General features: G+C 41.7%; 2 protein-coding genes across 3 annotated transcripts in view; one reads left to right on the forward strand and one right to left on the reverse strand.

Annotated features, from left to right (window-relative positions):
- The window catches only part of cbwd (COBW domain containing), a 95,122-nt gene extending 84,392 nt beyond the window's left edge, over nucleotides 1–10,730 (forward strand). For both annotated transcript variants that reach the window (XM_070881554.1, XM_070881544.1), the window contains exons 14-16: nucleotides 83–148; nucleotides 2,301–2,430; nucleotides 3,843–10,730. In XM_070881554.1, coding sequence (XP_070737655.1) covers nucleotides 83–148; nucleotides 2,301–2,430; nucleotides 3,843–3,916 — 270 coding nt within the window. In that variant the 3' untranslated portion in view covers nucleotides 3,917–10,730. The remainder of the gene's footprint in view (nucleotides 1–82; nucleotides 149–2,300; nucleotides 2,431–3,842) is intronic.
- A 1,707-nt stretch (nucleotides 10,731–12,437) lies between these two features.
- Nucleotides 12,438–13,520, reverse strand: LOC139276344 (forkhead box protein D3-like). The gene has a single exon (XM_070894629.1). The coding sequence runs from the start codon at nucleotides 13,518–13,520 to the stop codon at nucleotides 12,438–12,440; it is 1,083 nt and encodes a 360-aa protein (XP_070750730.1).
- Between the last annotated feature and the right edge of the window lie 4,101 nt (nucleotides 13,521–17,621).

Consider the following 17,621-nt stretch of genomic DNA (forward strand, 5'->3'; position numbering starts at 1 on the left):
TCACAAATAATACATTTTATTTGAAGCACTTTGGAATGTGATAAGGCACAATATAACTGCAAGCTTGTCTTCTTTCTTTTAGAATCTGTTGTGGGAAAAAAATTTAAAGAATAAGTCAGGCAATTTAATGGATATAATACGATTAAAGGTAATTATTAATTTACTGTTTGGTTATAGTGCCTAATGAGAGAAATGACCATGCTCGGGAATGGTACATTTTGGTACAATACTGCTTTCAATCACGGTATTAATAAGGGAATCTTGAGCATCAGCACCACTTTTAAAAATCAAACCGCATTCTCTTTTTAGAAAAAAATTAATGGAGGAACACAAATGAATTGGAAATGACAGAACGATTTATTGAAAGTCCGATGGGACTTTCTGATTAGCTTTGTGAGTAATACACCGCCAGGTGTACGGATCCACATAACCCAGGAAGGTTCAGATTTGATCCCTTGTCTATACTTAATTAGCTGATTTCTGCTGGGATGCTTCAGTTAGCACCTGATGTGGCCTGGGCTTGCAGAAAAATTCGTTCTTGGTCTCCTGCTCTTAATATCGTGATTTCTGTTGGAAAGTATATGCTAGGAAATGGTACGGGCTCAGATTTGGTTGTGATGTCCCCTTGGTTGTGCATGCTACTTGCACTAACTCTCTAAACTTACATGTAAAGAATGCTGTCATGGATGAGGTACTGGAGGATCCTGATAAGTACTGTAGGGTCAAGTACTATTTAGATCCTTTACCTCTGGTCCTGTACAAACAGTGCACCTTAATCTGCATTTAAAGAAATGCAGGTGAATTGTGTTGATCATGTCATGCTAATTTTGTTTTTCATAGCTGATTATATTTCATAGAATTTCAAAAATTTCAGCAATTTCCAGACACATTTAGCGACCTATTTTCTTGCAGGCAAGTGGGCTTCACAAAATGACTTGCATTTTCTAATGATCATTTCTAGTGTGATTTCAGTTATGGATGCTGGAAATGCTGCTGCTTTCTAGCATCCACAGTATTTTGCTTCAGTTAAGGATGGTTTGTCTATTACTGTGTTTGGAAGCAACTGGACTGCTATCATCCATGTAAATAGTGCATTCCAGAAAATTGGTTCTTATTGACAGCCTATTGGACAGTCGGTACTTGCAGGAAACTACCCTCCTTACAAAGTCCGCTGTGCGTATTCATAGTTATTAAACCTCATTTTTACAGATCATGGGGAAACCAGTAAGTTTTACTTCTGGATTGCAGTGTTTCAAGCTGAGATCTCTTCTGAGCCGTGGAGGATTCATGAGCACTGGGGAAGGTTATAGCAGAGTTTGTTGAAATGAGGTTTAAATGTATGTTTTTACTAGTTTGTGTCGTCTAGGGACTGTCGGGCATCTCTGGATTATCGAAATTTGTATTCAGTGCTTTTTAAAAAAAAATGTTAATCCAGTCATAAGAACATGAAATATTGGGGTCATAAATGATCAGGCTCACTCCACCACTGTGAGTTCAACAGAGTGGGAATTCCACCATTCCTGTCATTGTGACTTCCACTCTTGACCCCAGAAGAGGATCCGGGGTCAGGGTGGGGTCAACTAAGCCCACATAGGTATGGGAACAACTTGAGCGCTGGGTTGGGGCCAAGATGCAGTATTAAAAGAAGGCTGATTTGCCTGATTCTGTTGGCAGTCTGACAGTATGTTCGGGCCTGTTTACCCCAGTTGCCTCCTCCCTGCCCCCCCCCCTTCCCCCCTCCCCCCTGCTTGCAGATCTCCATGTACCTGGATGCCAGTTCTGGATAGCATCCAGATTGCTGGGTACTGAGGAGGTGGGAGCCACAGCAATGCTGGTGGGGGAACTCCATTTTGCCGATCTCGCCTTCATTTGACATCATGGCTTTCTGTGGTACAGGCAGAACTCCCGCCTACCCCGGTGGGAATTTCTTTTTGGCTTCTTTTCTTGGCAAAGACCCGATGTTTCCAGGTCATGCCTGATTTTCTGACCCGCCAAGCTTATTTGTCCCCTTTTATTCCGGGATTCTGCTCCAGGTCCCCAGAAAATTTGGGGCCAATATATTTTCATTAATTTCTATAATAAATTTTGGAAGCAGGGTTAAATATAATTGGAAAACGTCCAATTCTGATGCTGAAAAGCAAGTAATAATTTCCAGTTTGATCCTGGTTTTGTACTTCTGTACATGTGGATTATTTGTAGATTTGGTAATAAACACTTTTTTTTGGTCTGACACAGTAGAACAATTTCTTGACTTTCTGCCTCAGACAAATAAGCTTATTCTTACATTTATTGATTGGCAGGCCATTGTGTCAATAAAGGAAAAACCACAGCAGATGATTGTCCAAGGTGTTCACGAGCTTTATGAGATAGAAGAAACTTCTGTTAACTGGAATGCAGACTGTGAAAGAATCAACAGATTTGTATTTATAGGTAATCAAGAAAAGTGGCATACTATATGCTTTTTGCTTCCTTTTGATGTTTTGAGCAGGTTTAACTTCTGTTAGATATGCCGGTGTACAATGAGTTACACGGATCATCCACATTTTTCAATTCGAAAAAGGCTAATTTTTCCAATTAAATTTAAAAGAACAAAATTTTACATAGTAACCAAAATAAATCTAGCTTTCTTCCAAGCTGAACTATGTGTTTCATTTTAAACTTTTCTGCCCTTATCCTATTACCAAATCCCACTCGGCCATCACCATTGTCTTTGCTGACTTATATTGTTGGTTCCTAATCCCCAATTGCCTCAAATTTAAAATTCTGTTCCTTGTGTTTAAATCTCCATGGCCTCACTTCTCTCTCTCTCCTTAACCTCCTCCATTGCTAAAGCCTACCCCATCCAGAATACTCTGCTCCTTTTACTCCAGTCTCTTGTGGAATACTCCATTTTCACTCCACCATTGGCAGCCATGTCTTCAGTTGCCTGGGCCCCAAGCTCTGGAATTTCCTGTCTAAACCCCCTCTGCCTGTCCACTCCCTACTCCTCTTTTTAAGGCCTTCCTTAAAACCCACCTTGTTTTGATCAATCTGTTGATCACTCCTAATATCTCCTCCTTTGTGTTTGCATCCAATTTTGTCTGATTACGCATTGGGACTTTTTTTTACGTTAAAGGTGCTATATAAATGCAAGTTGTTATTGGTCAATTACCGGCGTAGACCATTACCCAATTTATTATCACTCAACAAAAGCTAACATGCATCATGCGTATACGGTAAGCATTAATGGATATTTGGTAGATCAGCTGATGCAGCAACAACAACAACTTGTATTTATATAGCACCTTTAATGTAGTAAAACGTCCCAAGGCGCTTCACAGGAGTGTTGGCAAACAACATTTGATACCGAGCCACATAAGGCGATATTAAGACAGGTCAAAGAGGTAGGTTTTAAGGAGCGTCTTAAAGGAGGAGAGACAGAGGGGCAGAGAAATGTAGAGAGGGAATTCCAGAGCTTACGGCCTTGGCAGCTGAAGGTACAGCTGCCAATGGTGGTATAATTAAAATCAGGTACGCACAAGAGGCCAGAATGCAGTGTATGAAACCTTTTTAAAATTGTATGACCACAAATGGGGCAGCCACTCCTTCCTGCATAGATTGTGTAGAACTTTGATAACTCACTCCCCATCATGCATAATTCTGTATGTGTTCCTGTAATTTTAAATGACAAATGCTGCATTTTGCAATATGTAAGCAAAATAATGCATTAATTAAATACCATCTTGATCTTGCTATAAATTTGTAATGTTTCAGTATTGCCTCCTGTTAGTGAACTTTGTTTTCTGTATTAACTAATATGTTGTAATGATTTACTTATTCTGGATTTTGATTTTTTTCCACAGGTAGAAACTTGGATAAAGAAATTCTAGAAGAACTGTTTTCTACAACTGTAATGAAACTAGGAGATTCCAGCTGAAATTTAATAGAAATATTAAAGTCAGACATATAATTCAACTGGAGACCACTGTTCACAAACTGGAGGACTTTTAAAATTTTTCTTCCTGCGCTCTCCTTGCAGTCTGTTCATTAGCATAAGTCCTTCTCCAGCTGTTGGGGAAGAATGATCTGGCTGGAATTTACTACCGTTAATATTACCTCACTGACTCTCCAGCATTAAGAGTGAGTCGCACACTAACGTATTTCCTCAGCATCCCTAGCAAAATAGAAAGAGAACACATGCCATTGTATTTGTTAGCGTGCTTGTAAACTGATGAAGTTACTTGAGAAACAAGCAGATCTATGTGCTATGAAGCCCTTTGACCCTGGTCTGTGACCTGCTGGTTTAGTGGCATAAATTGTATTCTTATGCCAATGGCACTTGTAGAATTATTTTAATGCCTTTTGTAAATTTTGTTTTCATCAATATGAGAGATGTTAGAAATGGGTAATGGAGCACTTTTTTGTTTTGAGCACACTTTGTCAGCATTAAGCACTCCCAGGTCAGGTGTGTCACGTGCCGAGTAAAGATCCCTCTGCTTTAGCAAGAACTCAGACAATTTTCCACTCCTGAGTGCAGAGGCACTGTGTTCAATCATAGTACCTCATCAAGGAGCCCCAAAACCTGGACTCTAGCCCTACGTTCCAGAATCACAGCAATGTGCATCAGCCCAATCTCGAGCGCACCCTATTGTAACATTTTTTCTATTTCCAACATCAGCCATTCTGTGGTCTTCGACTGAAATTCCAAATGTAATGTTGAATCTGGACAGTTTTTGCTATGGGCCCATGCCCACCAGGACATGTATTGAAACTATTTGAACATATTTCACATAAGGCTATTATAGCCAGCAGACAGAAGAGCTTTTCATGCCATCAGTCTGGGCTAGCTTATTTATTTTTCTTGCCAACTTTTTCCCCTCCCACATCTGTGAAAGATGTTCACTCACTTGCTGACGTGCAGTTCCGTGGACACTGGTGACCTTGACCTTTTATACCTCCTGTACCTGCAGATCATTATTAATATACAAGACCTGATGCTGTGTTGGCAGACTATTTGACCACAATAAGCATAACAGCTTTGTCATGTCCTCATCCAACATCTTCAACCCATTCAGTTCTGACAGAGGTTACTAAACAGATCAGAAGCAGAAACTCAGCAAGTTCCTGAGGCCAATCCTGAAGCCCCACAGGTAGTCCTGAAAGTTGAATTTGTACTCATATTCCAGAGTTGAAAGGCTAGTGTCTAACCCACTGTATCCAATCATAAGTGTAGTAATAAGAGAGACATATTATTTACTTTATCAGGATCCTTAGCTAAATGATAATGAATTAACAAATAACTACTTTGAAGTACTAATGTGTTAATTATATGATGCATGTTTAAAAACAGGTGTGGGAACTGCTGAAGTGTTAAGTGACTTTAGTAGTTTGCTGCTCCAAACTGCTGAACCAAGTATTGAACTTCCTATAGAAACTGAAATTCCAAATGTAATGTTGAATCTGAACAATTCTTGGACATTTATGCAGTGCTGCACAACTGATTTGCTGTGTTGTTTGGCCAAGCAGCTGTTGAGTATAATGCTGCAGGAATGGATGGAATTTGGCTTACTGGTCAAGTGACAGATTCTGTTCAGAGTGCGCTTTTGATCACCAGACATCAGGAGTGTTTTGAAGAATCACTGATGTATCGAGCAGTTTACTTAGATGTTTTCTACACAGTTTACCCACAGTACAGGTGAAAATGTGTGCAGTTCTCCCAAGATTTTGCCTTTTGTACTGAATAATTATCTTAGGGATTTTATTTTGCTGATTTTGTGGTTTTAAAAATCCACTTAAAGTCCTCGGCTTTGGTGTACATAATATATCAGTGTTGAATTTGGACTGCTATACTAAATCATGAAGGATAAATAATTAATGACATAATAATGGGGAAATGTCCTGCTTTGGTGCTCCCAGTATGTGTTTCTGGCCTGTGCTGGGAGTGCCAAGGTGGAAAATCTCCCCTTGGTTTCATACTGTGCTGGTACTTCAGACAGGTTGAGTACTTGATTTCCAATGTGAAAGTTGAGACTGAGTCTGGAATACTCCCTGTCACTTCGATTTCTTTTTCTTCGGAATCCATCATTTCTGAACGAGATTGCTAGCTATGAGTGCTATATGAAAGCAAGCCTTCTTGGGTGGGGTGCTTGAGCATGGAGGTGATTTAAGGTTATTTATTTTCTCAAATTCCATTTTCAGGTTTCCATTCTATGACCCATTCTTCCAACAAACTATGTACTCTCAGGGCTCTATCATTGCGTCTCGGTAACCAGTTATATGAATTACACAGAAGCAGCCAGGAGTCGTTGTCTGTGATTCTCTCTGGGAAGAAGCATGTGACTTATGCTCCTGACACATTGGCAAAATTACAAGCTTAACACTTGGGACATTTGTTTGCCTGGAAGTCAGCTATAGGGAGGCCTTAGAATGTCTTGCCCCTTTGGCTGGAGAAAAATGCTACCTGGACAGTGGCTTGTAAAAAGAGATGATGAACAGAGACAAGAATGAAATTTATTTCCAATTACTTTGGAGGGTTGTTCAATATAGACGGTAGCAACTGTTGTCATTTATTCTTGCCCTTGGTGTTAGTTTTCACAAAAATGCCTATTAAAATCAGAATTGAGATTTTATGTTGTTACAGAATGTAATACATGCAGCATTTCAACTGAAGTAACTTTCTACTCGCACATTTTGCCCAAAAAAGTCTCTGAAAATTAGCTTGTATTAAAACTGCAATCTGCTTGTGATGTTACACCTAAACCACTAATTGCATAACTCTTGTAAAACACAATAATCTCAGCAGCTCAATCTAAAAGAATACTCTAGGACATTTTCATTAAAAACATGCTTATGAGCTTAAACCTAACACAATAGATTTCTTAAAAACTATAAATCTTTAATGTCTGCCTTGTAAGGATGGGGGAGGTGAAAGGGAAAGATTGGCACTGTAGATGCTTCTGGTTGGATGTAGATTTTCTAGTCACAGGTCTATACAGAAGAATGCACGTACCAAGCTCCCCAATAACATAATGGGTATGTTATCTCGAATCTGCTTACTAATAGAACTTTAGTGGAAGTAGCAAATTATTGGTGACTTTAAAAGGAATGATGAGCTGCCCTGGGTAATTGAGGACCAGTGTCAGTGAGTACGTAACAAGCTTTTGTTGTGAATCCAAGTTTATGGGTAATAAATGTCTTACACTTTTCATTCCTCTGAAAATGGAGAATTTTGAAATAAATGTTATTAATAGTTTTTAAAAATCACACCTTCAATAACAAACGTCTGAGCTATGTTTAAAGATGAATTACATGATTTTATAATGTAAAACTGACATTGTTGGTATAATTGGTTTCTAACATGGCTGTGAGGAGTGATATGAGTTAACTCGTGCTTTTGATTGTAATAAAAGCACATATAATTTGTTTTCTTCAAAAGTAAATTCTGTGATTTTTCCTATTAGTACACAGATCATTTTTTAGGCTAGATTTTCTACATAAGAACTTGGTGGGATAGAAGCTCTTAATGCAAAATTAGGCACAAGCTGTTCAATATTTTCTGTTCTTTTATTTTGCTGGCTGGAAAATAGCAGCTAGTGCCCGATTTTGCGATTAGAGCTTCTATCCTTTCTCTTCCCCCTGTCTATTGATCAAAAAAGTCTAGGCCATGGTGGCCCGGAATATGTGGTGGGTAATGATGGTGAACTACCAGCGTTCGCTGTTATTGCCCCTCTGAAACTGACCGCAACTTCAGGATTTAGCGTGTGCGCATCTTAACCAACGTTCCCTTTGAGCTGCGTGGCTGAGCATCGATTGCGAGGTCCCACGCAGGCCACTCACCACCTGTTCAGCTGGAAAGGATACCATGCAACAAATTTAAAGGGACCATGCACCAAAAATAAAAATTTGAAGGAACATTAATCGAAACACGGCATTCCTGAAGTTGCGGTCAGTCATTCGCTGCTCCGGCATTGGCTATGCTGTGGACCCCCCCTCCCCCTCCCATAGCCGACAATCTGAGTAATAAGTGAAACAGATAAGCTTGGGCTTTTCCGTGGTAATATCGCTGTTAAATATCCCATTAAATGTTAAGCCTTGTTGGAATAGGTGTAATTGGGGTTTTAACAGCATATTGACCGATGTTCCCTTTAACATTTTAGGGACTGCACGGCCCATTCAAAAGTCCACGCATGTGCGGTTTTTGCTTTTAAAAGCCGGTGAGCCGGCTGTGCGGGAGCTCTAGCCAGCTGCACAGCTGTTGACTGGACATTGGTCTTGACTGGTAAACAAATGTTCTGGCCCTGAAAAACTAATTTTTATAGTTGTGGATAGTCGCATTTCTCCGTGATGACAAATAATTTGTTATAAACTTTTTTTTGTTTGTTAATGATATTTCAGCTTCTGTCTTATCCTCATGTGAGTGCTCCAATCTTTATTTCGCTCTCTAATATTTTTTAAAAGCCCACATAAAAGCAACTTCTCATTTCTTGCTTTCCTGTCTGAGAATTCTGCAATGTGATTGGCTGTTTAGACAACTTGTTACCATCACTGCAGCATCGCACTAGGAATTCCCATTGCAGAGCACTGCAATCAATTGAATGTCGAAAAAGGCAAACTTCTTGCCACAGAAATCACGAGATCTCTGTGGGCAGCTGTCTTTGGTGTCCTGTGCTTCGCTGCTGACTGCAAATTATGGCCCGCTATCTTTGTAAGTGCCAGCTGTGGCTCAGTGGGTAGCACTCTTGCCTCTGAGTCAGAATGCTGTGGGTTCAAATCTCACTCCGGGAACTTGAGCACAAAAATCTAGGCTGACACTCCAGTGCAGTGCTGAGGCCCCATCTGCTCTCTCGGGTGGATGTAAAAGATCTTATGGCACTATTTCGAAGGCCAGCCAGGGAGTTATCCCTGGTATCCTGGCCAATATTTATCCCTCAATCAACATCACTAAAACAGATTATATGGTCATTATCATATTGCTGTTTGTGGGATCTTGCTGTGTGCAATTGGCTGCTGTGTTTCCCACATTACAACAGTGACTACACTCCAAAAGTACTTAATTGGCTGTAAAGCGCTTTGAGGTGTCCGGTGGTCGTGAATGATGCAAGTCGTCTTTCTTTTATAAATGCTAGACTTGCGGTTCCCTGAGTAGCTGACAATTCGACAATGGCTCGCTACCATATTAGGTACATACCAATTAGTGACCTGGTTATTGAAAGATAGTATTAGATCATCTTCCCATCGTTGGCGAATGCCGTGTGGGAACTAATCAAGGATGATACTTTACAACCAAATATATAATTGCAGTAATTATTCAGACTTTTTGCAACCACAAGCTGAGCTTTCAACCCCAGACCCTCTCCATCACCAAACCACCTACTTCCACGTCCATCATGTCATTCTTGCTCTGTCCAACGACCATCTACTTTGCCCCACCTATTGTAGCCCTACTTTCAGCTTCCAGGTCCCGTCCTCTGGAATTCCCTCTGTTTGTAAGAATCTCAAAACCCACGTCTTAGTCATCACTCCTAATATATCATTCTCTGGTCCGCATCCTTTTTTGCCTTACCTCTCCGTGAAGCGCTTCGGGACGTGTTCTACGTTAAAAGTGCTGTATAAATGCAATTTGTTGTGTCCATCCTGTGTTTTTATTTATCAGCCAAACTGCCAGTCTCGCCAACCGTGAACATCACCAATCGTACATTCACAAAATATACAACCAAGAACAATACGACCGGATAAGCATTTATAGAGTCCAGCGTGCAGTGATCTCCAGAACGTTATTTAATCCCATTATAAATATTGCAAGAAATAACCAATTGCTGTACCCTGCGGAAAATAATGAAGGTTTTCAGATTACCCGAGTAGATACCAGTGGAAAAGTATTTTAATCGCAGCGTTGTTGCAATATGAAAATATCTCTTCTCCACTCAATGTATTTGGATTAAGTAATAAGATTAACAAATAAGAATCTAGGAGGTGTTAGAACAATAATGTTCACTATTTAAGATGGCTATAAAACTTATCGCAACATGAAGTTCTGCCCTTGTTTTCCGCGCTCAGAAATCCTTCCGTCTTCATGCACCTTTACATTGCTGTGAATAATGGGCATGCTCTATGGTACGGATTGACTAGCGGTGCATCTCAGAGAATGTCTCCGATATTAAAAACAAACTTCAGTAAAGGAATACTGACTTTCTGAAGTGTAAAATCGGCGGTATTTTCCGGTTTCTTTACAGATCTGTCTGTTGCAAAATAAATACTTGAACGTCGGAGCTGAAGCTAATTATTTGACGCGCTCACTTCACCTGTCTGTCATTCCATATAAGCCTCTTTGTTAAAAATCACTTCGATCCAAATTGAGTGTTTCCTTTCTAAAGTAATCTTGTTTGATTGCATAGATGTGTAAGTTTGCGCAAGTTTTTTCTTGTTTAACCGTGCTCTTTTAGAGGTGGGACCTGTTTGTAACATATTTCATTAGGTTGCCGTGATCCTCTCTAGTTACAATATTTACTTTTAAAGACAATTTTCGTTCGTTTTGTCAAGGAAAAGTTCCGATGGTAATTATATTAAACATGGCTTTTAGTAGTCTGTAATTTGTTTTAAAAGTTGCAGAACAGTAAGCCTCGTTAAATATCACCGTGTTATCCTTTACATATATATCATTGTGTTATTCTTTATCATTTTGTTCGACAGATTACCTTCCTGTTTCGATAAGTAATTACCAAGTTCCTAGAATCTTTCGATGTTTTATATCGCTGCAACACTTGAATAAAATCAAGCGCTTGTGTGCAAAATTGATTTTGCTATCACGTAATTATATTAATTGTAGATCTCAGGATCTCCCCACGCGCTTTACAAAGCCAGTGCTTTTTGAAGTGTAGTCTGTTTGAATGCAGGAAACGCGGCAGCCAACTTGCAAAATGCCTCAACAGCAATCGGATAACATCTGTTTTTAGTGATGTTGGTTGAGGGATAAATATTGGCCACGGGGAGAATTCTCCTGATCTTCACATAGTGCCATGGGATCGTTTACCTCCATATGAGAGGGTAGATGGGGCCTTGGTTTAACATCTGATCCCAAAGAAGGCACTTTAACGGTGCCTCAGCCCTGTACTGGAGTGTCAGCCTAGATTTTGTGCTCCAGTCTCTGGAGTGGGAATTGAACCCACAATCTTCTACCTTTAGGAGAGGGTGCTGCAGACTGAGCCATAGCAGACACCGTCATACAGAAATAATATATTTGATTTACTTACAAACATGAGAAACAGAAGGGACGTTTGAAATTATGCTCTTTTTACAAAAATGCTACCAAGGTAAAATCAATTAATACTGTATCATCAAACATATTTTATTGGATTTTTCAAGGTTAAAGTTGCAATAAAACCCAAGCGATTTCATTAAAGGATGCCAAAACACCACCCTAGAGACTCAGCATTACATGAAACTGGAACACAATTCTGTTCATCTATCGCACAGGAATGAGTTGCTTCTGCGGTCGATTGATAACAACTAGAAGTTTTTCAAATACAAGAGTTGCGATTTTTTAGAATAAATAGTTCTCCATAAAGCACACTTTAATACATGTAGATTCGCAATATTCTAACGCACGCAGTTACCACTTCGTATCTCAAGAATGAACCTTTCAGACTGAAGAAAGGATATTGCACCACAAAGGTGTCTTTGTATCTTTACACAGGACGATGAGATGACCTGTTCGAGATCTGCGCTTGAAAATGTCACCCATTTGGTTGTCCGTAACTTCAAGTAAAATAGTGTTGAAACGAACTTTCAGCACCTAGGTACAAAATGTAGAAACCAAACCCGGTGGAGCCATTGCGAGGGGCCTGTGATTTCTTGCCGAATCGTGCATGTGTTTTATATTTTAAATCTATAAATCCTAGTCGATGTCTATATTAATTATAACGATTATTTTCTGTAAATGAACACCATCGAGTTCTTGAATTATCGATCAATGAATTATGAAATAAAAACAGAAAATGCTGGAAGTACGCAGCAGGTCAGGCAGAAACAGAGTTAACGTTTCAGGTCGATGACCTTTCGTCAGAAACATTAAATCTGTTTCTCTCTCCACAGATGCTGCCTGACCTGCTGAGTATTTCCAGCATTTTCTGTTTGTATTTCAAATTTCCAGCTTTGGAATATTTGAACAATGATCCTTTCAAGTTCAGTGTGATAGGTAAATATCATGTACCTATCTATCTCATCCGCTAATACAGCACAAATGTAAAGGAACCAACACAGTCGTTGGTTATTGTAAAAATAATCTACAACAAATTGGTAAAACGAGTTGCACCGCCAGTCACGCATTCGGTGAACTTTGTGGCCAGTCCGGGACTCGGGGAAGTAGCGGGCTGTGTCTGAACAAGGTCCCACGGGAGAACGGGGAGCTGGAAGAGGGAGAGAGAGGGAGGGAGGCGAGCACCAGGGCACTGCAACTTCTTTTATGGCGGGTAGCAGAGAGGGAGCTGTTGCCTGGTTGAGAGTGCCCCGATCAGAGCATTGTTCCCGGGGCTGTAGACAGTTCTTGTGGACATGTTTAAAACCGTAGACAGCAAGCAAGGGGCCGAGTGGAGAAGGCTGCAATATTCAGGCTGGACTGGAGAGTTTGAGCAGGGAGGCAGGGTCCCCGATGGAGCATTTGATGTTTTCCCAATTATGTTTTCGATGCTGAACGAAGCCCGGTTGGAGCCAGCGGCGCCGGGCTTGGAAGCGATGGTTTGAAGGTGTATCTGCAGAGCTGGGCTGCTGGGCTGCGAGTGTGGGGGAGTCTTCCTGCCGAGGCGCTGGTAGGGTAGGCTCTGAGCAGGGCTGGAGATGACAGCACCATCGGGGACGGGCATGTACCTGAAGGGCGCCTGCTGAATGAATGTGTGCGGGTGGAGGAGGTAGGGCCGGCCGTAACAGGTGAAGTTGTGATAGAGCAGCAGGCCGCCGCGGTCTTTCATCAGCTCGCTCTCATGGTGGTGGTGCCTCTTGAATCGCTTTCTCCTGCGGAGGAAGCTGCCGTTGTCGAACATGTCTTCCGATGCCGGGTCTAAGGTCCAGTAGTTGCCCTTTCCCGGGTTCCCGGGCTCACGGGGGATTTTGACGAAGCAGTCATTGAGGGACAGGTTGTGCCTGATGGAGTTCTGCCAGGCGGGGAATTTCTCCCTGTAGTAGGGGAAGCGGCTGCTGATGAACTCGCAGATGCCGCTGAGGGTCAGTTTCTTCTGAGGGCTCTGCAGAATGGCCATGGTGATCAGGGCGATGTAGGAGTAGGGAGGTTTCACCAGGCTCACCTTGGGCTTCCCGCTCATGTCGCTGCTCTCCGAGTCTACCGAGCAGTCTGTCTCGCATTGCTCCGCTTCTCCTGTTGGCAGTCTTTCTCCGTCCCCGCGGGCACTGAGAAAGTACAGTCCTTGCCTTTCGGTGCTCTCCTCCTCATCCTCCTCCCCATCTCCATCCCCAATAATGTCGATCTCTGCTTCCTCGGGCCCCACCATCTTCTGCTGGTCCCTAACGCTCGGATCTCCACACAGTGTCATGAGCACAAATTCTGGCGGGATCCCTCAGCCTCCAAAGGCTAAAATCCACAGGCCCCTGTCCCCCAGCCTCGCCTGATGCTCCGGGGTCGAGGCGAAGAGAAAAGGCTCGCTCTTTTCCAACTGGTCTGCTGCCTGCGGCTGATGATTCACTGAGAGCAGCAACACTTCGCTTGGTCCTCAGCTGGCATTTGCTCCCGAGTGTTTTCTGGCTGAGATGGAGGTATCTTTTCTCCTTCTCCACTGAGGTGCATCTGCGAATTCTTGATTTTTTTTGGCAAAGAGGAGAGTTTGGGCACAAATTTATAGGATGGCTTGGCGCATGCGCCGTGGAGAGCTCTGTTTGGGGAAGTGGCTCTCCAGGTATCTGGAATAAGGAATTGGACGTGAAGAAAGGATTGGGAGGAACCCGGACTGAGGAATTTGGAGACTGGGGTAAGGGGAAGGAGCTGGGTAATGAGAATGTCTGTGGTTAAGTGGGAGATCGTTATACAATCAACTGAAAATAGCCCAGGCAATACATGATGAATAATATTAATGGGATTCTAACTTTACGACTAAATGCAAGTGGAGTGTTTTATAAATCAGTTGTTTAGATTAAAATAAATGAAATAATGCTGTTCACCAATTACTGTTAACACAAAGCATTTAAATGATGTATTTTGAACAGTGCCGATGAAATGATGGACTGACTGTGATAGAAATAAACCCCGAATCTGCTCCCGTTCGCTATTCTTTGTAGTGCCGTTTAAAAACTTTCCCGAATGGTTTTCGTTCTACCGGTGAAGGGCAAATCGATTAAAATCGGCATCTTTTTCTGTCTGCACAACGGGTCCCGACCGGTTACGTCTCGAATCCTGTAAAACAAATTCAACCCAGCAACAGTGACTGCAAGGCTAAAAAACCTGACCAAAACGTTCTCCTTAAAACTAGTAATCATCTTCAAGATAGTAAACATGCGGACAGAACTGGAAAATCGTTATCCTTTGTTCGTAAAGCGTTTAGCGGGAAAGGGGCCGAAAACAAATAAAATGTAATTTCTAAGGCATAAACGGGCGCGGGATATCTGAGCAATAAGTTCCAACACTGTGATAACACTGCAACCAGTGTGAGCTGGACGTACATTCTAAACCGGTGCATTTTGTATCAAAGGTGAATATCTACAGCCCAATAATTACTTTTAACAGTCGTAACTTAGTGAATGTAAAGTACTGGAATTAACCTAGCTCTATTTTTCTTCGAAATTTGACCCCAGTTGGTCTAAATACTGAAACGTAGGACTCAATTCTGTTTAGTTATAGGACAATTTTGCATTGGTGTTTGTCGGTGTTTTGGCATGTGCTGATGTAAATAAACACAGGGCGATAAGGTCACGGGTTGTAACTTATTGTGAGGACTCTGTGAAAGAACTCAGCGTGGCACACTTAGCGAAACGAAACCGCTTTGCAGTGTGCCTGCATATTTGGGGGAGCTTCGTCCAGTCGACGTTGAAATCATTGTTAAAAGGTGTTTGGCTGAGCCGCCTGGGAACAGAGGTGTTAAACCAGACCCTAATCCCAACATTCCGCATATCAATCGCATCTAGGAAATGGCACAGTAGCAATCGCCTCAAAGGATGTGGTTGCAATCCTTTGGACAAGGAGAAGATAAAAAAAGTCCTTAAACAGCCGGAGTGGCTTTATTTAAACACCGTTATACTCCGATCTCCAGGAGAAACGAGCATATAGCGATGGCAGATCACATTGGCCAAAAATTTAGAATGAAAACGTCGCAATGTAGGGGTACTAAATCTTTCGTTATGTCTGAGTTACTTGTCTTCATTTATTTGAATAAACGCTGTTTGCAAATCTGTACCTTGACCTTTTTACTAGTATCGATGTATGATCCACAGTTATATATTACCGCATATATATATACCGCAGGATTTATACATAATTCCACTTCTCCGTGAAGCTGTAGACTTATTCTGCCACATTTTACAGTCCAGTTATTGTTTCAGATACCTCGAAAATAACCATAGTTAAATTGTCTTAGGCTATGAACCTTATGTTATTTTTAATGTCATTTTGGATCCCTTGGGTTGGCAATATTTAAACGGAAAAAGGATACAGATGAATGATTGATGTTGAGCATCGTACAATTGCAACACAATACGTGAATCAGAACTATCACGGGAAATTTCCCGTGCAGATGAAACTCTAGATTACTTTTATAATGTGATAAAAAAAAATACATGTTTTTCTGCATATATAGAATTAATGACAAGCACACGTTCAGTTTGAGACAATTTTCTGGATTTTTTCGAAATATAATAAAATGCAACCGGATAATTCCCAATAATTCGATGTAATTAAACTTCACCAGTTAAAATGTGCCTGCACATTATTGTGATTCGTTGTGCGATAAAATGAGATCGAGAGTGGTTAAAATTGCACGCTATTTAAATCTATCAGAAGATAAGGACACTGAAATAACACCGTGACAGTTTGATGTTTGTAATGGAGGCATTATTCGTTTATTTTAAACGCGTTAGCTTCTCCGCTGAAATAATGAAGGAACATCATAGGCAGTCCCTCGAAACGAGGATGACTTGCTTCCACCCAAAAAAAGGACGAGTGCACAGGTGTTTCAATGAAGGACCCAAACTAAATCCTGAAGGGTGGAAGATGCCTGTGCGTGCAGTTTTTTTTAACGTGGAGTGGCCGTTGCACCTCAGCCACCACACGCTTGACAGAGCTAGGTCTTGGTCCTGTGGCAAGGCTTGCCCAAGACAACTGGAGACCAGCTCTGCTGCACGGACCTAGTGCGCACACATATTGTAGTGTGGGCTGGCCCATGCTGCCCCCTGGCCCCGAACTCCCACCTCCCCATGGCTCCGATCACGTCTCTCTATAGTCTCTCGCTGCTCCTTTGCCCCGACCTTGCCGCTCCTGCTGTATCTGACCACGCTCCAATCACTGACCTGGACCTTGATGACGCCACTCGTCACAGCTGTCGCCCTCCTGGATCAGCTCGCACTGTACCTTGTAGTGGCAGACCTCCACGCTGCTCATGGCCACCTCCACGCCGCTCCTTTTATGGCCCCGACCTGCCGCTCGAGAGGAACATCAGGCAACCATAACCGCTGGGATCTATTATTAGCCACACACTGGCCAGAATGTTATCTTAAGGCAAACGTTTACAAGGACTTCATCTTTTGATGGGGCATTCAGCAACCTTAACTCTAATTATCCAATGAAAATTAACACAAGCTTGAGGAACAGCACCTTGTCTTTCTATTTGGATTGTCAGAAAGTGCCACATAAGAGGTTATTGAACAAAGTTAGTGCTCATGGGATTAGGGGTAATATACTAGCATGGATTGAGGATTGGTTAAGGACAGAAAAGAGAGTAGGAATAAACGAGCCATTCTTGGGTTGGCAGGCTGTAACTAGTGGGGTGCCGCAAGGATCGGTGCTTGGGCCCCAACTATTCACAATCTATATCAATAATTTGGATGAGGGGACCAGATGTAATATATCCAAGTTTGCTGATGATACAAAGTTAGGTGGGAATGTAAATTGTGAGGAGGATGCAGAGACTTCAAGGGAATATAGACAGGCTACATGAGTGGGCAAGAACATGGCAAATGGAATATAATGTGGAGAAATGTGAGATTATCCACTTTGGTAATAAAAAGAAAAGCAAAGTATTTTTTAAATGGTGAGAGATTGGGAAGTGTTGGTATTCAGAGGGACTTGGGTGTCCTTGTACACGAATTACTGAAAGTTAACATGCAGGTACAGCAAGCAATTAAGAAAACAAATGGTATGTTGGCCTTTATTACAAGAGATTCGAGTATCAGAGTAAAGATGTCTTACTGCAATTATATAGGGCCCTGGTGAGACAGTTTTGGTCTCCTTACCTAAGGAAGGATATACTTGCCATTGAAGGAGTACAACAAAGGTTCACTAGACTGATTCCTGGGAGGGGAGGATTGTCCTATGAGAAGAGATTGAGTAGACTAGGCCTATATTCTCTAGAGTTTAGAAGAATGAGAGGTGATCTCATTGAAACATAAACAATTCTTACAGGGCTTGACAGGGTAGATGCAGGGAGGATGTT

Source organism: Pristiophorus japonicus, chromosome 1 (assembly GCF_044704955.1).
Source record: "Pristiophorus japonicus isolate sPriJap1 chromosome 1, sPriJap1.hap1, whole genome shotgun sequence".
Classification (NCBI taxonomy): Eukaryota; Metazoa; Chordata; class Chondrichthyes; family Pristiophoridae; genus Pristiophorus; species Pristiophorus japonicus.